This window comes from Watersipora subatra, chromosome 2, assembly GCF_963576615.1.
Source record: "Watersipora subatra chromosome 2, tzWatSuba1.1, whole genome shotgun sequence".
Lineage (NCBI taxonomy): Eukaryota > Metazoa > Bryozoa > Gymnolaemata > Cheilostomatida > Watersiporidae > Watersipora > Watersipora subatra.
Genome location: NC_088709.1, coordinates 75,162,161 through 75,187,035, shown reverse-complemented (window position 1 = coordinate 75,187,035; position 24,875 = coordinate 75,162,161). Strand labels below are relative to the sequence as shown.

The 24,875-nt window shown below is 37.2% G+C and overlaps 4 protein-coding genes across 5 annotated transcripts in view; 1 reads left to right on the top strand and 3 right to left on the bottom strand.

Moving 5' to 3' along the window:
- The window catches only part of LOC137388788 (cilia- and flagella-associated protein 44-like), a 32,012-nt gene extending 26,593 nt beyond the window's left edge, over positions 1 to 5,419 (bottom strand). The window contains exons 1-6 of the mRNA XM_068075238.1: positions 5,311 to 5,419; positions 4,683 to 4,882; positions 3,133 to 3,272; positions 1,988 to 2,167; positions 1,409 to 1,523; positions 615 to 779 (exon numbers count right to left, since the gene is read on the bottom strand). Coding sequence (XP_067931339.1) covers positions 615 to 779; positions 1,409 to 1,523; positions 1,988 to 2,167; positions 3,133 to 3,272; positions 4,683 to 4,882; positions 5,311 to 5,404 — 894 coding nt within the window. The 5' untranslated portion in view covers positions 5,405 to 5,419. The remainder of the gene's footprint in view (positions 1 to 614; positions 780 to 1,408; positions 1,524 to 1,987; positions 2,168 to 3,132; positions 3,273 to 4,682; positions 4,883 to 5,310) is intronic.
- Positions 5,420 to 5,736: 317 nt separating this feature from the next.
- LOC137388564 (circumsporozoite protein-like) lies at positions 5,737 to 6,402 on the bottom strand. The gene has a single exon (XM_068075047.1). The coding sequence runs from the start codon at positions 6,400 to 6,402 to the stop codon at positions 5,737 to 5,739; it is 666 nt and encodes a 221-aa protein (XP_067931148.1).
- Positions 6,403 to 9,022: 2,620 nt separating this feature from the next.
- On the top strand, positions 9,023 to 23,261 carry LOC137388688 (tetratricopeptide repeat protein 8-like). The gene is made up of 10 exons (XM_068075147.1): positions 9,023 to 9,191; positions 11,758 to 11,942; positions 13,222 to 13,362; positions 13,779 to 13,932; positions 15,228 to 15,313; positions 15,669 to 15,867; positions 16,690 to 16,829; positions 18,014 to 18,185; positions 21,833 to 22,039; positions 22,896 to 23,261. Exons 1-10 carry the CDS (start codon positions 9,090 to 9,092, stop codon positions 23,010 to 23,012), a joined length of 1,503 nt encoding a protein of 500 aa, XP_067931248.1. The 5' UTR covers positions 9,023 to 9,089; the 3' UTR covers positions 23,013 to 23,261.
- Positions 23,255 to 24,875, bottom strand: part of LOC137388687 (protein zwilch homolog) — a 45,995-nt gene continuing 44,374 nt past the window's right edge. For both annotated transcript variants that reach the window (XM_068075146.1, XM_068075145.1), the window contains exons 13-14: positions 23,930 to 24,095; positions 23,255 to 23,491 (exon numbers count right to left, since the gene is read on the bottom strand). In XM_068075146.1, coding sequence (XP_067931247.1) covers positions 23,323 to 23,491; positions 23,930 to 24,095 — 335 coding nt within the window. In that variant the 3' untranslated portion in view covers positions 23,255 to 23,322. The remainder of the gene's footprint in view (positions 23,492 to 23,929; positions 24,096 to 24,875) is intronic.

The window sequence follows — 24,875 nt, the reverse complement described above, 5'->3', positions numbered from 1 at the left end:
TGAGTATCTAAAAGTCTACCTAGCCTGAGTATCTAAAGGTCGACCTAGCTTGAGTTTCTAAAGGTATACCTAGCCTGAACATCCAACGATCTGTCAAAGTTTTTGATCTCTAGTAACATGTTATAGAGTAGAGTGGAAGGTGAATTCACCACATGCTGATGCTGCTACATATCACATGATGCTACATACCAAATGTTGCTACATAACACAGGATGCTACATAGCACATGTTGCTACATAGCATGTGCTGTTACATAGCACATGCTGCTATATAGCACATACTGCTACATAACACATTCTGCTACATAGCACATGCTGTTACATAGCACATGTTGCTACATAGCACATGCTGCTACATACCACATGCTGCTACATAGCACATGCTGCTACATACCACATGCTGCTACATAGCACATGCTGTTACATAGCACATGCTGCTACATAGCACATGCTGCTACATACCACATGCTGCTACATAGCACATGCTGCTACATACCACATGCTGCTACATAGCACATGCTGTTACATAGCACATGCTGCTACATAGCACATGCTGCTACATACCACATGCTGCTACATACCACATGCTGCTATGTATCACAGGATGCTACATACCCTAACACAGCCATCCTCTCCAACACTCATCAGCTCTCCTTCATCCATGATGATCTGTTGAATCGGACCCTGATGACATGGCTTCTTTCCTTTTCGACTTATCTCCACCTTGATCAGCCCTCCGTCCCACAACAACATGTTTCCATTCTCACATCCTGACAAAACCTGCAAGTGAACACAACTCCAATTTTTAATGCTGACCAATTAAATAAACTCAAGCTTAGAATATGTATTTCCAGCCTCTCCATAAGATTATCACCTGTTTAAGAAGACTTCTACAAAGAAATACTATTTTTTAAATCAATGTAAAGAATATACCAGGCAAATAATACATAGAATTTAAGATCACACTTGGTAAAAAGTCATAAGAAGCATAAACAGCGCACACTAGCTTCATTTTGTACAAGTCGATGTATGAGCTCCCAAATATCTGTTGAAAACTCTAACAGTATAAAACATGGAATGAAAGTGTATAACATATAGCTCCGAGGGCTGGATGCATTAAGGTCCATGATGCTTGCTTATACAGTAGGTAGCTAATGGATTGCTACATGCGCAGTATCGCTCGATTGGTAGACCCGCGCTAAACCTCTCTAACTAACTAGAGACAACTGAAATAAATCCAACAGAAGTTATCATATTTGGTGCTATAATGATAATGCAACTAGTAGTACCATTGTTATTAACTCCGTTCAAGGTAACGACTCAAGGAATAGTAACCAGAAGTATTGCCCCTACGAATAGGAGCCGAGTAAAATGGGAAACAGGCACACAAGCAACAAACTAGTTAATACCTTGCCATCTGGTAGCTCAACGTAACCCTCAATATCAGATATTTCTGTCTTGCCAAACTTTCCTAGTTCTCCTTGAAGCTTGAGGCCAGTGAAAGTGTGAGCCATTTTCCAGAATCTATTAAAATATTGTCAACTTTATTGGTCAGAGAGTTCAAACCTTACGGTTGCAAATAAAAAATAACCATTTTTACAACAAATAGCAGACCTGACTTCAAAGAAAAGTAAGTTTTAACAGAGATGGAATAGACCAATCAGACGTTGTTTAACATTTGAAATGGAAACTTACAGTCAAACAAAAAAATGAGAGTAAAGATTACCCACTTATCTTTTGCAAAAATTTTCATATATAGGAGCTTTGTGAGGTCAAGTATGAACTGGCAATAACCAGAATGACATGTTTTTTTTGTTAAAAACAGCAAAAGAAGCATGATATATGAGAAATTTGAGTGTCATCTCAGCCAAGTCAGAATCTACTACAGATGACAAAAGCTATGGCCTTCACCTTCAGTGCTTAAAAGCTGCAAATCTCAACTAGATCAGCAAAACTCACAATGTGCAGATAGCCAAAGAGTATTTTACCTGATGTGTCCGGTACCGGCGGAGGTCAACTGTCCTTCTAACTCTGTTGAGAAGCTGACTCTAAAGACATCCTGAGAAAAAGCTTTAGACCTGAGCACAGTCTGTTCTTCCTTCCAGTTCCACAGAGTCAACATGAAGTCTGGTTCGCCACCAACTGAGGCCAGAAGCTTGCCATCAGGGCTGAAGAGGCAGAGAGAAACAGTATTCAAGTCGGTGAAAGATTGGAGGTTTCTAAGCTAAGACATATCGTAGATATGCTTAGCATAAGTCTGTATACACTGAGAAATAGATGTATTTACATAGAAGTATTTGATAAACTGATTAAAGAGGTGGTTCACTAAACTACCTCTATAACTACCTCTATAACTACCTCTATAACTACCTCTATAACTACCTCTATAACTACCTCTATAACTACCTCTATAACTACCTCTATAACTACCTCTATAACTACCTCTATAACTACCTCTATAACTACCTCTATAACTACCTCTATAACTACCTCTATAACTACCTCTATAACTACCTCTATAACTACCTCTATAACTACCTCTATAACTACCTCTATAACTACCTCTATAACTACCTCTATAACTACCTCTATAACTACCTCTATAACTACCTCTATAACTACCTCTATAACTACCTCTATAACTACCTCTTTAACTACCTCTATAACTACCTCTATAACTACCTCTATAACTACCTCTATAACTACCTCTATAACTACCTCTATAACTACCTCTATAACTACCTCTATAAATACCTCTATAACTACCTCTATAACTACCTCTATAACTACCTCTATAACTACCTCTATAACTACCTCTATAACTACCTCTATAACTACCTCTATAACTACCTCTGGGCACAGGAATATATCTTCATTTAACTTTTCATATTTTCCTAAATAATTTTTTGTCTATTTGGAACGAAACCTAATTTATTTGTCTGAAAGTCATTTTAGGATGCCTCAGCTGTAGATTAAGAGAAACAGCTATCATCGCAGGGAAGACAACCTCCCTAAAAATTCCTTCGGATCTTGGCTTAGGATTAGCAGTCTGGGAACTAGACCACTTTTTCGAATGAGAATCCCTAAAAGCATATTGTCATATTTTTACTGATAGAAAATCAGTGAAGCTTACCTAAAGCAAACATAAGCGTAGGAAAGCTGGGTGCCACCCCGTAAGATTCTGTGAAGCCTGAGGCTAGAGTACTCATAAATGTTAATGTCAGGTACAGTCCCTTTTTCAGCAACAGCCAGCCACTTCCTGCTAGGATGCAGCTGCAACAGAAAAGGAAAAAGTTTAAGATGTGAATATATCAACAATGCCCTATAAAATAGACTGTGGTACCATATCAGAAACATCAAGGAACTCACTAAATAGGATACTAGCCAATTATTGGTTTGGGGGGGTTGGTGCTTACACTAGAAGATGACTTGAAATTAAAATGTGGAAGTTTAAAATCCTGAATATTATAGATTAATAAGATTGTAACAGGAATAAGCCTTGTAAGGTACAAACAGATACAGAAGTATGTTTTGATAGCTGGACTATCGATTAATCGATAATCGATTAATAAATAAGAAACATTCTTTAAAGTCAAAGAACCAAATGTTACAGGAGTACAGGCAGGCCATATTTTCAATTTTAGCTGATTCCATTAACTCTGCTGCAGGTATTGTTATTTGTTAGTTATGTAGAATTATGAAAATGTATAAATGCAGCACTATATATATAGTGCTGCATTTAAACATAGTATAAATATATACTATAAATTTATACAAATATATAGAGCTGCATTCATACATTTATATATATAAATATATGTATACATATAAATTTATGTATATATATATATATATATATATATATATATATATATATATATATATATATATATATATATATTAACTAAAAGCAAGTGCAAAAGCATATAAAAAGAGAAATCTACACTAAAAACCTAAAAGATTATTAGTGGAGTATGAAATATTTGAAAAATTATTGCGAAAAAAGTAAACTTTTAGTATTTGCGTTACAAATTTGTTTCGTGCGAAGCACTCCTCAGACGCAATTGTATATATATATATATATATACAAGTGCGTCTGAGGAGTGCTTCGCACGAAACAAATTTGTAACGCAAATACTAAAAGTTTACTTTTATAGTTTACTAGTTAAAGTTTACTTATATATATATGTATATATTTATATATATCTATAGTCATATCTAGATATATGACTATATATAGTCATATATCTATATATACATGTATATATATACTGTATATATATTATATACGTGTGTATATCTATTTGTAAAAAATGCTGGTTTTAAAAAGGTTAGTAAAGAAAGGGCACTCAAGGAACTAAGTGTAGAGTGAATTATACCATAGATTTGACTGTATAATGTACTTAGCTGTTGATCAATCACTGCAAACTTGTTTGGCACAGTTATACATCTCCTCTAATCTATATTATTATACTGCAGCTGTACATGTTGTACTGCAGCTGTACATGTTCATATCATATAAAAGTTCTATGAAAGCGTACGACACACCTAGTTTGCTACTCGCTGGTACACAGGCTAAGCCATGATACACACAATACACACAAATATACAAACACACGCTCTTCTGACCCAAACATTGGATCAGATATGGCAGACGAGATTGATGACTCCGATAGAACTCACAGCTATGGCTCCTATTGCCACTCCACCAGTGCTCCTGATGTACTTCTGCTCTTTGCTGATGATGTCAACCAACTGTACGAGATTTCCTGCTACATAAGCAACCGTTCTTTCATCCAACACGACTAGATTTCCTCTACGTCTGCAGTCGTATCCGAAGCTGTGAGACAACTGCAGCATGTTGGGAGGTAGACCAGAGTCCTCTGTAACAGTAATGAGTGTAAACCGATGAATATGAACTTTAGTGTAGCGGCAGTATGTGACAAGATCTGAGGAATTTCACCAAGTATTATATTGAATAAGACAAGAAACAGATACATTACAGTAAGTAAATAAAAGCCACTACAATGGAAAGCTATTCTAATTCTCAAGGATATCGTTACAAGATAAGATAACTCTCATGATTATAAGATGATTTTAATGTTTCGGTAACGTTTTGGTAACAAGAAACAAAAGGCAAATAATGAAAACCTACATGTGAATAATTGTGACTAATGGGTAGTTAGAAGGAAGAGAGCTATAATCAGATAGTATAATCGGTTTCTTTGCACCTTTGTTAATATATGGACTAAGTGCTACACCTCTAGTCGTAGTACAATACTCTGACATACAAGGCTACAAGACAACCCACCTGTTATCTTTGGCTTAGACACACAGAGTTGATAATCATAGTAATGGTCATCTGGTATCGACGGCTTATCGTCTTTCTTCACCTCATCACTCATCACCGACTCTTCATCGCCTCTGTACACACACTGATAATGAGCTCTAACCTAAGACTATCACAGTAGTGCTCTCGCCTAAGGCTATGACAGTTTTTCTTCAATTTTAAACAAACTTGGAAAGAATCTATGAATTAATAGAAAGGCCTATAGCCAAATAAATAGGTAAAGAACAGATAAAATAAGTAGGTAAAGACTTATATAATGCTGTAATTATTTTAAATGGTGGATTTAAAACAGAAAATCATGAAAAAGATAATGAAATTAAAAAAGGAACTTGTTACCACTTTGCCAAAAGCTGAACAGACCAGAATGTAACACAAAAAAGGTTGCTTTTAGTTTTCTGAGGCTGGCTGAGGCTGGCTGATGCTAAAGCGACTAGTTCTTGCTAACACATTATTCACCAATAAAAATATAAAGTACCTAATGTTTGGATCATCTCCCTTGACAAATCCTTCAGGTAGTTCCGTTTCTCCCTCAGGTTTATCTTTTTTTTCTCCATCTTCTTCTTTAGTTTTTTCTTCTTCTTTTTGCCCATCGGCAGCAGCTGATGCCTCACCTTCCTGTTCCTCTGCTCTCCCAGCAGTTGCATCAGCTTCGGCACCCTCCACAGGTTGTCCTGACTTGTTGACACCTTGAGCTGCTTCGCCTGCTGTTGTTTCATCAACTGTTCCATCTACAGTCTTTTGGTGACCTTCTTCACTTGCTGCCATTCCATCAGCTGTTCCAGCTGCCACCGTTTCACCACCTGTTCCAGCTGCTGTCGTTTCCTCACTTGTTCCAGCGGCTGCCGTTTCCCCATCAGTTCCAGCTGCTGCCGTTTCCCCACCTGCTGCCGCTTCTCCACCTGTTTCAGCCGCTGCCGTTTCACCACTTGTCCCATCTGCTGCCGTTTCATTACCTGCTCCATCTCCTGTCTTTTGGTCACCTTCTTCACTTGCTGCCGTTTTATCATCTGTTCCAGCTGGTGCCATTTCATCCGCTGTTCCAGCCGGTGACATTTCATCAACATTTTTAGCTGTGGCTGGTTCGTCAACTTTTTCCACTGCTGCTGTTTCATCAGCTGCCCCTTCTTTAGCCACATCATCAGTTTTTAGTTCTTCAGTTTTTGAGTCTTCTTCGGTTTTCTCTAAAGTTTTATCTGCTGCTGTTTCATCAGGGGCAGCACCAGTTTCTTCTGCTCCTTGTATTTCTTCTTCCTTATCTTGCTTCGCTTCTATGCCAGAATCTGCTTCTGTTCTAGACGGCTCTTCTTGCTCCCCTTCTACTTGTTCAGGAGCCTCTCCAGATGGCTGCTTGCCTGAAGAGTCTGAAGGCATAAATTACATAAAGTAACTTACAGCAGTTTGATGACAAAAAAAGAACAAGATGTGCCATATTTAGAAAGTAATGTTTATAAATTTATAGTCTTTAACACTTATCAAAGACATACTAGCTGAAGTAATACTCCACTTAAAACACATCGTAAAAGTTTATTAAAAACTGACATGGTGCCTTAGCACCAGTTTTTTCCATCTTACTAGTAGGGTCAGTGGAAGTATTCTATAAGTATCTTCATTTACAGAAACAAAATTTTTTAAAAGTCAACACAAATATTCGGATAAGTCCAACCCCATGGTAGTTACAATTGGAGCAAAAGGAAACAACATTTGAAAAGTTAGATGATCAAATGGTGAAATCAAACAAAGTAGCCAATAGCACACAACTCTACCTTTAGCTTGTGCAGCAACTGCTTCGGTTCCATCCGCTTTAGTGTTTTCGCCTGATGCTACAGGCTCACTCGTAATATCCACTGGGGGCTGCTCACTTTCAGCTCCTGTTCCTGTTGGAGTTATCTCTTCACTAGCTCCTACACCAAATAAATCATGGAATTATAAAATACCTGCATTTCAAGATGAGACGCTCGGGTTGAAAAGCTAAAACAAGCATACAAGTATGCATAAACATCATTAAACCTGATCAAAAGTTCTGATCAAAAACAGCCCAGTAAATAAAAAAAAAATTAATACTAAATGCATAGGGTCTAGTTGTTGAGTAGTTGGTGAAGGAGAGTGCTTAAAGAATTCACAGTGCAAAAGGGTGCTTGCTAAGTTTTAGAAAATTAGTGTATTGGTGTAACATGGATACAAAAATATTATGATTTGATAGACATAATATTAGATGAATCTCACAAGGAACAGGAGAGAAATTATGACTCCTTGGCACTTCTAACTTCGGACAAAATGCTCAAATTACATACATATCTCTTTTGAACTGAAACAATATAGAAGAGGTTAATAATTTTTTATAACAAATTATTATAAAATAAAGTTTAATTATGCTTAGTATTTCTATATGTAAACACTTTGAGAAACATAAAACAGCACAACATCTGCTAAAGCCATTGACATCGAAAAAAAAAGTTAACAGCTGTATATATGAAATGACGACAACAAGCTAGCTCAGTCAGTGCAGACACAAGTCACAAGCAATAAAGTGATAGAGTATAGCATCGGGTCACCAGACGCAAGCTAGACGAGTTTGCTACCTTTCGAGCAAGCTGCTGTTGGCCTCGGCACTATTGGATCAGGTCGCCGATCAAGATTGACGTGCGAATCTAAAGGCTTTAAGTAATCAACATAAAGCTCTCTTTTCGTGATAGAAGGAAAGGGTGCAACAAATAAGTGACTGGATGAATTCAACTCAAAGGGGGCTTCGTCATCATGTGATTGATAAATAATAGTGGGGGTGGTTTGATGGAGAGATTTACTACCTCTGGGGCTACCCAAATTTTCAAAAGCTCCTTCTTGCCGAGCAGCTAGCAGGTCTGGATCGATGACACCTGGTGGACTCAAAACGCGTATAATGTCATCCTGTTCATCTGGACTGGGTTCCCAGTCCAAAGGTGGATCATCCCCTTCATGATTTCGGCGGTAGCGCTTGAGTGCCTCTTGTCGCAAATGATATGTAGCTTCTCTTAAATTCCGAGACTTTCTACCACTAGATGTAGAAGCCCTATCAGTTGGTTTGTCTTCTGTGACACATTATGAAACAAATGTGAAGATGAATTAATCTATAACAACTGTCATACCACATGGATGCGCAATACCTTTGTAGATACACAAAATTTTGTCAAAAAAGCATCAACAACGATGTAAATTGAATAATAAAGTGTCCAAATTAATATCAAGCAACATAGTTTTCTATGCTATTAATAAAGAGGATACTTTTTATCATTGCTGCGAATTATACACCCTTGCAATGGACTTGCGGTCTTACACAACCCGAAAATGTTTTATGAGTACTTGAACAAATATGCAACATATTATTTGCAAAAGCTATCTACATCTGTTAAGCATCTCTTAATGTAAACAGAATGTGATAATTAGTAAATTACCATCATTTTGATTCGTTTCGGAAGGTAATTGAGCATCTCCTTCGTCCTCCATCTTCAATCAGTGTTGCTATGGGTTTTGCGCACGCGCATAACAAAACTAGAAAATTGACTTATGAAGTTTATCGAAACGTTAAGCGACTCTCTCGTTGCTAGCTTTTGTTGGTTCTCAATCTATAGTTTGATCACGTGATCACATTCCCTCAACTGGAATCATTTTTCTCATGCGTATTTTTTTATATGTAACGGTGGACGTTTTATAGCGATAAAACACCTTGAATATATTAGCAAAAAGCATAAACAGATTTAATTAAGATGGATCCATTATTTTTGGCGTACAGCTTGTTCCGTCGGAGAAGGTTTCAAGAATCAGCGGATTTGTGCACACAGCTGCTGGAAAAGAATCCTTACGACCAGGTATAACCACGTTTAATACTGTTACCTCATTAGGCATAATTCACTTATTATTTAAAAATATACATAGTTTAATAGCATTGTGAGCATACCTTTTGCTTCGACAGACCGACAATGATACTTTTTCACCAGCAGCGAAGCATAGCTTATACACAACGCTGCAGGCTACCACTCTTTCTTTAATTTCAACAGTCAATCTGATATAGCATAAGAGAGTTCTCTACATATTAAACATTAAGTTATTAGATTGGTTGACGTCAATTATTGATTTTGATGCACTGTTTCCTGGTTAGACTATCCCTTGTGTTAGATTTCACTTTCCTTTAACAACATGGGAAACAGTCCCAACATCGACAAGTCCGAACCTAGACAAGTCCCAATCTCGACAGAGGTTGGTCCGAATCTAGACAAAGGTTGGTCCGAACATCGACAAAGGCTGATGCAGTTTTACAATAATTTAATCTTCAACAAATAATAAATGTCTTTTTGCAGCTCTATCCTCACTTCAAAAAATAAAAACCAAACCTACTCACTGAAGTTTAGTCTTCAAATAAAACATTTTGCTAGCATAACAGTCAACCATATTTATGATTGTTACTTGTTTTAGCATTCGTTCTATATTTAGGTTGGGCAAAATATTGTTAGGCCTACATAAGCTGGGGAGTGCTGCATCAAATGGATAACAATATATTTTTGCGCAAATAAATCTTTTACATATAAATCGCTCATTTACGGTTTATAGTCCGAACCTCGACTGGTTTGAAACTCGACGAGTTTGTATATCGACAACGGTTGGCCCAATCTCGACAGCAGTTTTACAATTTTACCATCTACTATTTTCATAATAAATGAGCGATTTATATGTAAAAGATTTATTTGCGCAAAAATATCTTGTGATCCATTTGATACAGCACTCCCCAGCTTATGTAAGCCTAACAATATTTTGCCCTACCTAAATATAGAACGACTGCTAAAACAAGTAACAATCGTAAATATGGTTGACTGTTATGCTAGCAAAATGTTTTATTTGAAATCTAAACTTCAGTGAGTAGCTTTGATTTTTATTTTTTGAAGTGAGGATAGAACTGCAAAAAGACATTGATTATTTGTTGAAGATTAAATTATTGTAAAACTGCATCAGCCTTTGGCGATGTTCGGACCAACCTTTGTCTAGATTCGGACCAACCTCTGTCGAGATTGGGACTTGTCTAGGTTCGGACTTGTCGATGTTGGGACTGTTTCCCCTCATTTACTATGAAAATAGTAGATGGTAAAATAGTAAAACTGCTGTCGAGATTGGACCAACCGTTGTCGATATACAAACTCGTCGAGTTTTAAACCAGTCGAGGTTCGGACTATAAACCAACAACATAGGCTACATGTAGGCCTATGAACCTATCAAGACGATATTTGAACAAGAATAGCACTTGGGCATTTTTTTATTTTGCAAAAAACGAAAAGTTTTAGTAGTAGTAAGAGAATATTTGAGTCAACGAAATATGAGAAGGAGGGAGACTGCTTCATGGTGTTTTGTATAAAATTGTCCATTCACTCACAATTTTACATTTTTGTACAAAGAGAAAAAGCACTTGATAGGCATTGTTTGTAATAACATCTTTCATTGAGGTCTTTGAATTTAGTGAGCTGGCAATTGTACTAGTATATGTTAAGGATTGTGCAGTAGGCTACTTATATTATCAACAATGCTTAGGTAGTGGGAAAGTTTGAGGGTAGGCCTACATACTATGAAACCTGCTGAATGTGGGGTTGCTGAACCAAAGGTTAGACAACCCCACAATTTTATATTTCATACTAGATAGCATGAAGTTTGTTACAATCATTGCGTTTAGTTGGCGTGTAAATCAGTAAATCAGTATTTTGAAGTTGCTTATACAGTTTTGTAAGTAGCTATGTTCATCATTCAAGTGGGAATGTTTTTTCATCTTTCTTAAGTTTGAGAAAAAGGGTGCAGGATCGTTACGAGCTAGACATGAAACTTCTTAGAGGCCAACATCTAGCTACCTGCCCACTAGCATGATGAAATCGATCTCAATATTATACCTCTGCCTTGAAATGTTGAGTATGCAAAATGATTGTTTTAGTTTTGTTAGCTAGGTTTTGACAATGCAATGTTATGGTCACAGGTGAAATAGGGAGTTAAATTGTCTTCGTAATTGTACAAAAACTGTCATGAGGAAAGTAGATTTTTGTGCTTATATTAGCTGATTATATGTAATCATATGAAATGAACAGACTTGGTGTCATTACTTGAGGCGGAGTACATTTACCATTAGGCCCTAGCAATGATGCCGTGCAGCAATGATCAAGCCATTGTATTCACATTTTCATTGTTAAGATTTTATACATTCGAATTTGAAGAATGAGTTTATATTAGCAAGCTCACTGCAGTTAAGTAAAGAGTAAAAGTCAATGTGAAAGTCTATCAATTCAGTTACCAGTCACAAGTTGAGTTGGCCAAATCAACATTCAAGTACATACATTTGCAAGCTGCATATTCAAATAATTTTTTAACTTAAAAATACATGTAATTTATTGGTGTTGCTGCCAGGCTACATGGACCCTAAAGACGCGAGCGCTGACAGAGCTGGTCTACGTTGATGAGGTGGAGAATGATGAGGAAGGGATCGCTGAGATGCTGATGGATGACAATGCTATAGCCAATGTTGCCCGACCCGGTACATCTCTGAAGAAACCACCAACAGCAGTCACTGGTGGGCCATCAGCTGCTATGAGGTAGGTCAGTGGTTGGTCTATGTGAATATTGTCATAGCCGCACATGTCTCATTGGTTCATGTGTTTATTCATATGATGTTTTATACTTTATAATCATGGATTTATTTTGATATTCTGTACAAGAATTGGTTCGATAGTTAAACATACCCATTATCTAAATATAATCAATACTCATCTGTTAAATATGTCAGAAAGGAAACGTTGTGTAGATCCAACTACCTACATCATGGAAAAAAATTATTGATGTTTATTTCACTCCAATCAGTTGCAATTATCAAGATAACACAATTCTTCTTTTCATATCAAGAGAAGTCATAGTAGCCCTCGTGTTTTTTTAGGTCGCAGTCATCCAAATATGAATATTTATTCAACTAGTCTATCCAGAATATAATATTTGCATGTAATTTAGCATGGGGACATGTTATCTGAATCTTCCATTATTCGAATAAATGCTCGGATTGACAATTGGTACATTTTAATACATAAATGTATGTAATTCCTTTGTAATACCTACATGTACTTGTGTGTTGCGCTATATAATCCATCCTTCCCTAAGCTTGTTATGAAATGTACAAAGCATATAAAATACTACTAGACTATAAGTTGAGAAACACAAACAGTTTAAGATGACGCTAGTGAGACGTACAATGCGCAAGGTTTGAGAATGTTCTGCAATGATTTAAATTACAAACTTTCTCCATAGTTTCATTAAACTCACCAGAATTCTTGCTCGCATGTTCACCCATCCTGTATTAGAGCAGTGTTTAATGTCACCCTTATAAATCCGTACTTATCCTATTTGTAAATCACCTATATTAACATTCATATAAATGCTATAATTTGTTAATTTATGTCTTTCTCTGGATGAAAATGTAGTAAATCATGAAAGCTAACCACACACTCCTACTGTATACTATATATTGTATTTACACACAACAATCCTTTCCTACTGAAGTTGCCAAGTGTAATGAGAAGAAATGATTATAGTTAAAGATTTTGGATTATAATTGACCTGACAGGATTATTTTAGAGGTGTGATCTTTATTTTTTATGAAATATATTCTACTAGGCCTATTTGAGGGATTGTTATCTTTGTTTTGTATTGCTATCTAAATTAGTTCTTTGTAAACATAGTTATTGAGTTATATCCCTCAATTAACATCACTCTGTCATACATTCACAATGCTGATAAGTAAGAGAGGACAACCCCATATTGCTGTGAACACTAGCACCAACATGCATGATTATATGCATACCTACACTGTTTATTTATTTACAGGCCCACTTCTCAGAGTGGCAGACCTCTGTCTGGATTTGCCAGACCTGACACCCAGGGAGGGAGGCCGGGCACTATGGAGCAAGCCATAAAGACACCTAGAACATCCCACACAGCCAGACCAGTCACTAGTGCTTCTGGCAGGTGCGTGCAGGTGTCATGTCGCCCCACTACATTTCTTGCTAAAAATGAGAGCTTCCACTTGGCGGATGACCATGTTAATCATAGACATCTTGCTAAATTCTACAATGATATCGATATTATATGCAGCCGGTGCTACTACAAGCGATTAAATATAATGATTAAAATAATCACTGATTGGTTGGTTGATAATTAAAATACACAGTGATTGGTTGGATGATAATTGAAATAAACAGTGATTGGTTGGATGATAATTGAAATAAACAGTGATTGGTTGACAATTAAAACATCCAGGGATTGGTTGAATAACAATTAAAGTACACAGTCATTGGCTATATTATAATTTAACAGTTTGCTCAATAAAGCTTTGATAATAATTCAGTTTAGCTTGAGCTCCTTAATTTAATATGTTATGTTAGGTTTGTGAGACTTGGGACAGCATCCATGATCTCCTCTCCTGATGGACCATTCATCAACCTCTCCAGGTTAAACCTTGGCAAATATGCGCAGAAAAACTCTCTTGCTCGATCTCTATTTGAGTACATTCTCTATCATGAAAATGATATTCGACATGTAAGTATGTAGTCTTTATATACCAGCTTAGGTGACTAGCCTATGACATACAGTTGACCTCTGGTTACAGCGTCCCTTCCTTACAGGTTTTAGCCTTACGAAGTGAAATAGAAAGTTTGCTATGGCTCTTCGTTAGAGCATTTTCTTCACCAAATAGCATCGACAATTTGTCATTAAATGGCCAAGTATGCAAGAGACCGTAGAGCCCGCCATACGACACTAATTCATTTTGGTGCTGAGATAGTAAGGCGAAAATGTCACATAGGTGGATATAGGAACCCATAGTAATAATCTAATACCAACATCCTTCCCAGTAAAAAACATCGAAATTTTATATATGTACTGCACATATTAAAAACTGGTAACAAAGTAGTGTATTAACCTCAGTAACTACGTTTAGTTACCTATTTAGTAGTTATGATCTGCAATAAAATTTAACATTACTAGTACATATCATTTTCTGACTTCTCCCTTCAACATCATTATCAATTTTACGATCCATGGCTACTGAATTATAGTCATCTAGTTATATATAGTGAATTAAAGTTCACCATAAATATTATACTAAACACTAAAATGAGCAATAAATTTGAGCCATTAAGGAATATGAAGAATGTAGAACTGAGAGAGAGAGCGTCGTTTCTCTTTCAGGCGTTGTGGGAGGGATTTCAGCGAATAGCATATTGACATCTTTGTGACTCTGACATATGCAGCACACCGACTGCCAAATTTGAATTGTGAGAACCATTTTTGTTGATGTCGTAAGATGAGGAAAATGCTGTAGCGAGGGGTGAAAAAACTTTGTGTTCCACATCGTAAGGCAAAAAACCGTAAGACAAGGACGCCTTAATCTGGAGTTCGCTGCAGTGTCGTATGATGGTGTCCACCGTACTTAAAATTATTCAATATTGGTCTGAACTCATAATTTAAGTTTTGGCGAAGATTGTATTTGAGGCTCTAGTGATAGTCTTTTAATATCTTGCCAAATGAGACCAGAAGGAAGGGAATTTCAGAAGGTAGGTTAGGTTGACTAAGATATATCCTAGTTTTACAAGCGCTAGTAGTTTGAGGGGTGAGCTGTTTATTTGTGTTGTATCTTTGGTACATTGTGAATCCGCACAAAGGCCATATAATAGGACACTGTTAGACGACATACCAAATGATCAGTTGATGATAACCAAGTCTAGACAGATTCATATGTGAAAGGGTGAATATGATGGTGAACTTATATTCTATGGTTTATGCTCATTTAGTCACGCAGCTTCGAATAAAGTCATGTACATGTATGTTTTCAGGCTTTGGAGTTGGCTGCTCAGGCAACTGAAGCTAGCCAGTTCAAAGACTGGTGGTGGAAGGTTCAGCTAGCCAAGTGTTACATAAGGTTAGTGGTTGCTTAATAATGGAAAGTTCCGGTTTATCAGGATAGGTTAGGGATGAACCAGTTACATTTATGTGGGTGTTTGTAAAATAGTGATGCACTAGTCGGCTATTTAAAGTGTGTAGTAAAAGTCTAGTGATGCCTTAGTTAAGCTGAAAGTGTACTAGTATGTTGTTGATTTGTGAGTGGCTGAAAGGTGCCAGTTAGAGATGAAAAATGCTGCCGTAAGCTAGTGATATCTTTAGCAAGTATTAATATATTCTGCATTCAAGACACCAGACAGTGATTGTCAGTGTGCAGTGCCTTGATCAAATTATCATCGCATGTTATGATGAACCAGTTTGACACATTGTTATAGGTTGGGAATGTACAGAGATGCAGAGCGGCAATTGCTCTCAGCTCTCAAACAGCAACCAATGATTGACAGTTATCTGCTTTTGGCCAAGTGCAATGTCAAGTTGGATCAGCCAATTACAGCCCTCGATACATATAAAAAAGGTTTAGAGAAGTTTCCTGAAGATGTATCCTTGCTGACAGGAATTGCTCGCATATATGAGGTACGCTATAATGGTGCTTGCTCAGTCTTTCTCTAATACTGGACACAAACACCGGTCAGGACTTTTGCTATGTTTAAAAGTAGGTCGACAGATTATGAAGGAAATTCTGAGGATTTTATTTTAACAATGTTTTCAAAGTAGGTCTAGTAAGATGACCTCATAAACAGACAATTATAAAGTCATAAACATTAGCTGTGAATTTAGACTTCGCTCTTTCAAACAAAATTCTTTCACTGTATAAAGCCCAGCGGTGCACTGAACTGGATAATAATATTAGCATTTCAGAAAAGCTTGTTATTATTGGCATTACATTTCTGTGGCAACCCGTTTAATGTTTGCAAAAATCTATCTTTAATGTGGAACAACTCAGCTCATATCTTGTTCAGGGTAGTGGTTAGGTTCAGTCACAACACATATACAGAATAGTAATGTCTGTACGGTTGACGATGAACATGAGTTCATGGTTATAATTCTTATCGGAATAATCTGAAGATACTAGCCTCACAGTGCAGTGTATGGGCTCTAATAACTGCAGGCAAATCAATCACTGATCAATAATGGTACAATTTACCTGCTATCTGTGTTAGTGCACATAACAAATTTATTTACTAGGTTATTACGGTTGTTCAGAGATATCAGGCCTGACAATGTAAAGACAGACAAGGGTAGTAAGTCATACTACGGTAGAGTGCTTACACGGATAACTCGCAGAATTTCAGTATCAAACACAGGCCAAGGATTTTACACAAGTTTTGATGCAGACATGACAGAGCCTTTTGCGTGCCTATGTCTGACCTTCTCACCTCGGTGTATTACTTGCAGATGTTAAACAACATGACCGAGTCTAGTGTCCACTACAAGCTGGTGTTGCGCTCTGATAATATGAATGTGGAGGCAATCGCTTGCATTGGCTCCAACTACTTCTACTCAGATCAGCCAGAAATTGCTCTCAAGTTTTATCGGTATGTTTATCAGCCTGTTTATCGACCTATTTATCAGCCTGTTTATCGACCTGTTTATCAACATGTTTATCGACCTGTTTATCAACATGTTAATCGGTCTATTTATTGACCTGTTTATCAATCTGTTATCGACCTGTTTATTGGCTTGTTATCAACCTGTTTATTGACTTTTTTTTCTCCCCGTTCATCAACCTGTTTGTCGACCTGTTTATTGACTTGTTATCGACCTGTTTATCGCCCTGTTCATCAACCTATTTATTGGTTTTTTATTGACTTGTTTATCAGCCTATTTATCGACTGACTATTGATCAGGCTGTTTATTGTCAATCTGTTCATTTGTCTGTTTATCGACCTGATTATCGACCTGATTATCAACCTGCTTATCTATAATAGCCTGAAAGCATCAAATCTGAACTCGAAATCGAACTGACAAAAATCAAATGTGTATCACATCGACATGCAAAGCTACATCTACAGAAATGTTTCAAGGAAATGGTTATTATAGCAGCTGTAAATTACTTACATAGACCTTTTTTCTAATATCGCCTATAAAGACAATGTTTTTCTCCAAATATGTGGAGTATCTTCTCGAGAGATTCGTACTTGAGCATTCATTGGAATGTCACATTGTTTGTTGCTTGGCTCAGGCAGACCTCATGTCACTAGGTCAACACTAATTTTCCAGGTAATAACTGGGTTAAGGTACTCACAGTATAAAACATATTCAAATAATATATTCCGGTGTACTCAGATACTCAACAATATGAAAGTGTAAACCTGGAGTACGCATCACATCGGTATGTGCGTCACCATTACTCGCAATAAATATGGTTGAAAGCCCAGACGTATTCTGGTAGACTGTAGATAAGTGAGTTTTAACTACTCATAAAAATTGTTTGTTCATTAAGCTGAGATATTATATTCTTGAACTGAAAATTTTCACGAGAGCTTTGTATGAATGTAAAAAACCTCTACCATCTTCATGTAAGCTTACATGTATGTTCAAAATCATCCCAAGAGTCAATCCTACTATACAGAATTACAGTATATTGTTATTGTAAATGAACAGATTTACATGTCAGCATAAATATAAAATGTTCATTTCGATAGGATTGTTTATTCGCTGCTATCTTAGTCTTAGGTTCTAATGTAATTCAACTTTTGGTAATGTTTGTCTCTTACAGACGTCTCCTGCAAATGGGGGTGAACAATGCTGAGCTACTGAATAACCTCGGTCTAAGCTGTTTCTATGCACAGCAATATGACATGACACTCGTGTGCTTTGAAAGGGCTCTTGTGCTCTCTGACAATGAAACAGCTGGTGATATCTGGTACAATATTGGCCATGTGGCCTTGGTAAGTTTTATCGCTAGACTAGGTAACTCTATTGTTTGTTGCTAGACTAGGTAGCTCTATTGTTTGCTCTGGAAGATTTGGCTATTCAACTTTTCAACTAAAATAGCGCTTGTTCAACCCTATTAATGCTTAGCCAGTTACTATGAATCATAGCACAATGTTAAGGACATAATACTTTGGAGTTGTCTGCTCATTCCATTAAATCGTGAGTTGGAAAAAGCTTAGTAATTGTTTTTCTTTTATTTAGCTAGCTATGGGTATTAGGTACTTGTGGCAAAACAGCAAAAATCATGTAGAAGGCCTATTTCTATGTCTTCACTTTTACTTCAATGAGGTGTATGCATAGATATATAAACCTAGATTGGTCAATAATAGCTATTCCCATCGGTCGCCTTGTCAGACTTAAATAGCACGAAGTAACGTCATTTTATTGTACCTCATGCTTGACTGCACTGCTATTAACAATGGAGCTCATCAGGAGAAGATGACAAAATCACATTTATTTTTACATAAAAACTTTCTTGGATACATAATCCAGTAAACTAAAGCAATTATGTGATAATATCTGATAACCACCATAGATTAAAACTAAAAAAGCTATGAATTGTTGCACACAAATTGTGAGCCATCTGGGCTTTATTTGACACCCTCTCCTATCCCTATTCTCTCTTTTCCCCTTCTCCAAAGAAGAAGTGAGAAGGGGGAAAGGAGAGGGGGGCAAATAGCCCACCCACTCAAAGAGCCAGACCCTGGCTAGGTAAATAGACTAATATCTTGCTGAACTAAACATGACTAAATATGGTGAGTATGCAAGTATGTCTTAAGTCAAAAATGAGACAGAATGGTTATTTTACAGCTGGCTATATAGCTGGCTAGGTCACCAAAGCTGAAGTGTAATGATTGTTTCACTAGCATTGTGGATGTTACTAACTATGATGTAAACCAAGCAACGAATTCCCTAATCACAGTTAAGAATCGTGGTGGCTTGACTTTGTCTTCGCCTGTGGTGATTGAGATTTGCAACCAGTGAGAAAGTGACGAGAGTGTTGCTTAGTGGTGCTGGGTTGGTGAAAAACCTTCCCAGGCTAGCACTAATTGCCACCCTGAAAAAGTTGCTGGGATTCAACATCATGCTATTGTTTAAGTGTAATCATCAAGCTAGTAGCCTAGCTCGTGAGATAGCAAAGAGATATATTTCGATTAGGGCGCATTATGAAGCTAAGAACAGAGCTTGCACGGGTAGCTCGTCTGGTCTTGACCCACCGGGTCCGAGGTGCCCGGGTCGGGGCACCTGACACTCGGGTCTTCCTATACAAAGACACAGGTAGATTTATGGCTAACAACAGCGGTTGTATATCGCTTTTTAAGTGCAATTGAAATTGAGTCGCATATAGTCCTAGAGCGGAAGGACCCGGCGAAATAAAACAATGTAAGTCAAGACTATATTTTTATGTCTGCGACAATAGTCTTTGGACCATAGGTTTCACAACGATTTTTGGCAAGAAATAATCAACATGTCGGTGGTCTGGGAGTTCATGAAGAAGCCAGTCACGAAAGGAAAATACCAAGTTATTTGTACAATATGCAAAATCAAGTTAAAGGTTGACTTGCAACAAAATTCACATTACAGTTATTTGGTATCATAAGATTCACCATTTTTTACTCTGTTGTGTTGTAGGTGTGAAATATGTGGGAATGTGATTACGAGTTCTAAAAAGCTAAAAATTGAACAGTTAATCACAGCCACACGAGACCGCCATAGTTTGGATTAGCTTTCCAAAACAGCTCAAATGGGCTGTAGTTGTTACAGGATGGGTTCTATTTACACTTTCATGCAACCTCATTCGTCGAAATATTTTCGCAAATATTCTTCACACATTCAATAAAACCATGTCTATTGTTCTTACGTGTCTGTTTTATCGTCATTGTAATGCTGTCACTTTTAGCACTGATATCTTATACTGTAAAAAATCGTTAAACTTTTTAACCTTAGCTCGAAGAAGTACATATCATTGTCTAATAATTATGACGAGCTTGTTGGTCACCTGTGATAATTGAAAAGTGCTGCAAAAATTATTTTTAAAGTATTGGGTCACGTGATCAGATTACGACTTGACGATTGAATAATTCCAAAACAAAACTGTAAAGTAGCGAGCATCTATATTTGATACGGGGTATTCGGTGAAACCCGAAGTGTTTGTCATAAACTAGTGCCATGATAAGTTTCATATTGAGCTTTTTATTGGCTTTTCAATTCACGTGAGAACATCACGTGACAAGACGATAACCAAACTGTAATGACTACGTCAGATAAATAAACAGATTCTAATTTACGGCAGCTTTTCGTTTTTGAGCTTTTAAAAGCTTGTAATCACATTTCCACGTATTTGGCACCTACAACACAACAGAGTAAGACATGGTGAATCTTTTGATACCAAATGACTGTAATGTGAATTTTGTTGCAAGTCAACCTTTAAGCTACAAAGAAGGGTCCACCTCAATACTGTTGAGGCATTTACAATGAGGGCATCCTGAGGAACTTAAAAGCGTGTCTGAGAACCTTCAATCAAGCAAATTTATTTTAATTTTAGTTTCTTCAACTAATACCAGAAGTTTTAGGTAAGTGATGGATTTTTGCTTTCTACTATGCTGGGTTATCTATTTCTATATTTGTAAAGTATTTCTTAACTAATCTCTTGTTGATTATAATAGCAGTTGAAAATAAAATCTGTAATAAAAACACTAGCCAAATCATGCCATTAATCTATCACCTATTGAATAGCATTGATCCACCAATGTCAAGTCATAAATTGTAGATTGCATCTATAAACCAAGCCACAAAATATAATGATTGGTGTGATAATGGGTTATTTTATCTTAGTTTATTGATGTAACAACATTAGGCTGTAATAGAACTATCTCTTAACCTTAAACTAATAAAAAATCGCGCACCTGGTGACCTGGTCCGACCCGATCTTGGCCCTCATTGCTGACCCTGAGTCTGGTCCGACCCTGCATTCTTTGATCTCGTTCCAGCTCTAGCTAAGAAAGCCATTGATTCCATTTCCCTGATCAGATCAAAACTTCACAGGCTCATCATATTTAGTCATGTTTAGTTCAGCATGATATTAGTCTATTCACCTAGCCAGGGTCTGGCGCTTTGGGTGGGTGGGCTATTTGCCCCCTCTCCTTCCCCCTTCTCACTTCTTCTTGGGAGAAGGGAAAAGAGAGAATGGGGATAGGAGGGGGTGGCAAATAAAGCCGTGATGGCTCATGATTTGTGTGCAACATTTCATAGCTTTTATACTTTTAATCTATGGTGGTTATCAGAAATTATCACAGAATCGCTTTGGTTTACTGGATTTTGTATCCAAGAAGGTTTTAATGTGAAAATAAATGCGATTTTGTCATCGTCTTCTGATGAGCTCCACTGTTAATAACAGTGCCGTCAAGCATGAGGTACAATACAATGAAGTTACGTTATGAAGTTAGCTATGGGTGTACGTTATTGAATGCAACCAAGTGTTCATGAGCTTTATGACTGACGTTTTTGTCATCATATACTATCTGTAGATAATCATGCTTTTCCAACAGTTTGGTTTGGGTAAACAAAATTGGCAACTATCTGCTGTTCTATTTATTATCAGGGTGTTGGGGACACAAACCTAGCCTACCAATGCTTCAGAATGGCCTTGACTGTGGATAACAACCATGCTGAGTCATACAATAACCTGGGTGTCCTAGAGCTTCGCAGGGGGCATATGGAGCAGGCCCGTGCTTTTTTTCAAGCTTCTTTTGCACTCGCTCCGCAGATGTATGAGCCACACTACAACTCTGCCATGATGAGTGAATGGGTGAGTAGAACGAACCTTGGTTGTCCCCTGACAGTGAACAAGTTATAAAGTGAAACCAATGTATCAGCATGTTTAAATGCATTCAGTTTCTAGAGCGGAATCTGATAAATGTATCGGCTCTCATCTTTAGGTTGGGCATTACTGTACCTAAATGCCAGTGTGCACAGGTAATAAAAAGGTTTTTTTGCACAAGTTTAATTAAACTTAAATGCTGTGTCTACATATAATTATTTAGAGCATTTTGGGAAAGTGGGCACATATCTTTTTAGTAAATCAGTCCAAGCGTGTTAGCTTAAATGTGGCTATTTTAACCAATTTTCATTGAAAATTGGCAGGTGTGATAGGTATGTGCACAATTATTCCACAGTGAGACATGTAGGCCTTAGTCGATCGTACATCTGTTTACAGAACCATAGTTTCCAGGTTAGATTCAGTGTGAAGCAGTTTTTCATTCCTAAAACTATCAAGATGAGTGGACGTACAGATGACAGACCAACAAACAATCACTTATATTTAGATAGATACATTCACTATGTGAGTTGTGACCTAAATGGGTTTCAACCAACCCGTTGCCAGGCAGCTGTCGTAACTCGCACCATGTACGTTTGAGGTCTGCATTGAAGGACACATTATGCAGAGGTGAAATCTAATTGTTTATTAAAAAACGAAAATGTAACTTGAAACAATGTTGCAAAATCTAGGCGTGCAAAATGCTAAAAAATCAAGTCTACTCTTTGGCTGCATGTTATCTATAGTTCATGCCTGCATGGTTCCATCAGTTTAACTACTCACTGAGGGGTGAGACTGAATTCACCACTGATTATGGGTGATCAAAATGTTTTGTCATTTTTGACAGATCGGAGACTTGCAGACCGCCTATGTGTCTGTGAAACGAGCTCTGGAAGCCTTTGACAACCATTCGGATTCAAACCAGCTCATGGCTTCGCTCAAGAAGCAATTTTCAATGCTCTGATGTAATTGGCTTCACTTGTGTGATAAATTTGGCAACCCGAATATAATGAACTATGTGTTCTCCCGACAGGAATCAAATATTTGGTTCAATTGTTTACTGCCTGAACAACTCCAACTGATATTTGATACTGCTAAACTTATCTGTGCTCTGTGCAATGGATATATTATTGAATACACCTCTTGCTCGTGAAAAACTCAAGCTGTTAATGTCAATTTTGTTGAAGTTATCTACCCTCTGTAAAATAAATGTGATAACTCAAAGTGTGTATTTGAATGTAAACAAAATTATGTTACAGATGATCCTAGCAGCTTTATAAGCCAGGGTCCTGCTGGTAGTGTCTCATAATCGTGCTGTAGAAAGCCTCTTCATTACAATCAGTAGGCAAGACCAGACTGTGATCCGTAGGTCCCTTGGTTACCCTAACGTCTGTCCTGTGGTTGCCAGTGCACAGTGACCAACTCCACAAGACTAGACTATCCCTGCAATAAGATTATCAAACTTTCAAAATCGCACCAACAACGTTAACATTGATCACTACATTTCATGCAGATCAGATAACATTTCTTTTCTAAGGTTAGCAGATAAATGAAGTAGGCTATATTGGCCTACAAGATCTATATGAAAGGCTAAATCACTGCCTGAACCATTTGGATGCAACCACCAGCATTAGTAACTTTAAAAAACTCGACAATACAGATAATGATTTCTCCATTGCAATGCTAAAGCGGACAGTTTAGCTAATTGCCTTAGTTGAGATCTTTGCAATTGTGTCAGAATAGCAATGCATTAAAGTACAACAAGCAGAGATACTGTACTTTGAGAGTAAGACAAGTAGGTTGACTTCTAGGGAGTGAATATGAAACCAAATAGCATGGGAGAGCAACTCTAAAAATGAAAGTCAAATAACAATCACTCACAATGCTATTATGTCTGAAATGCTGGAAACTGTAGTGGCCAATTCAAATCCATCAGTAGGTAGCTCATCATTGACAGAGAGATGCTTCAAGGCAGCAGCTGTCGCTGCTCGTACTGTAGCCAATGGGAGTTGAATGGTGCAATGCAACAGAGAAGATAACTCCAGCACTACAAACAAAGACACACTACATATATCAACTTGCAATCAGGTAAATTAAGATTTAGTTTTCCAATTTTAAGAGAATGTTTGCTTCAACAAAAAGGAATGTTAATGCCCTATGTCCATGGTCATGGTTTTATTGTATCGGCCAATAACAAAGTTATTAGAGGCATAATGACTCTAAGAACCAGATGTGATTAGGCACGGAGAGACAATGACAAGTTATGAATTACAATGCTGAGAGCCCAACATATCCAAAAGCAATACAAACAATGTCGTAATAAATGCTATCAATTCATCCAACTGACAGCTTTACACTAACTCTTGGTTTTATTACCTGAAATGTTAGCCTAATAATCCTAATAGGACAGGCAGATTAACAAAGAGTTACTTCTAATTATTTACAAAAAATCCTAACTTAAGCCGCAGACCCTATTGAGGCAAAAATTTTAAACATCCCGAGGGAGATAAGAGAGAAACAGAGAGCGGTCTGATTTGTTAAGTTGGTAATTTGTTCTGCAATACAACATGAGTTTGGGGGTTCAACACTTTGGTTTTATATATTAACACTAGTAACTACTGATTAGCTACTAGTGAACAAAACCTAGATATATATGAACACATCCATCTGAATTATGATTGGATAATAAGCTAACCCAGTCATACACGAATGACTGACGACTGAGTTCCTATGTTCACCAACCATGCTGAAGTTCATGTAATCTGGCAAAAATCAATGAGCCTCAGCAAGAATACACAACCTTTAGCAAAATTGCATGACCAGTACC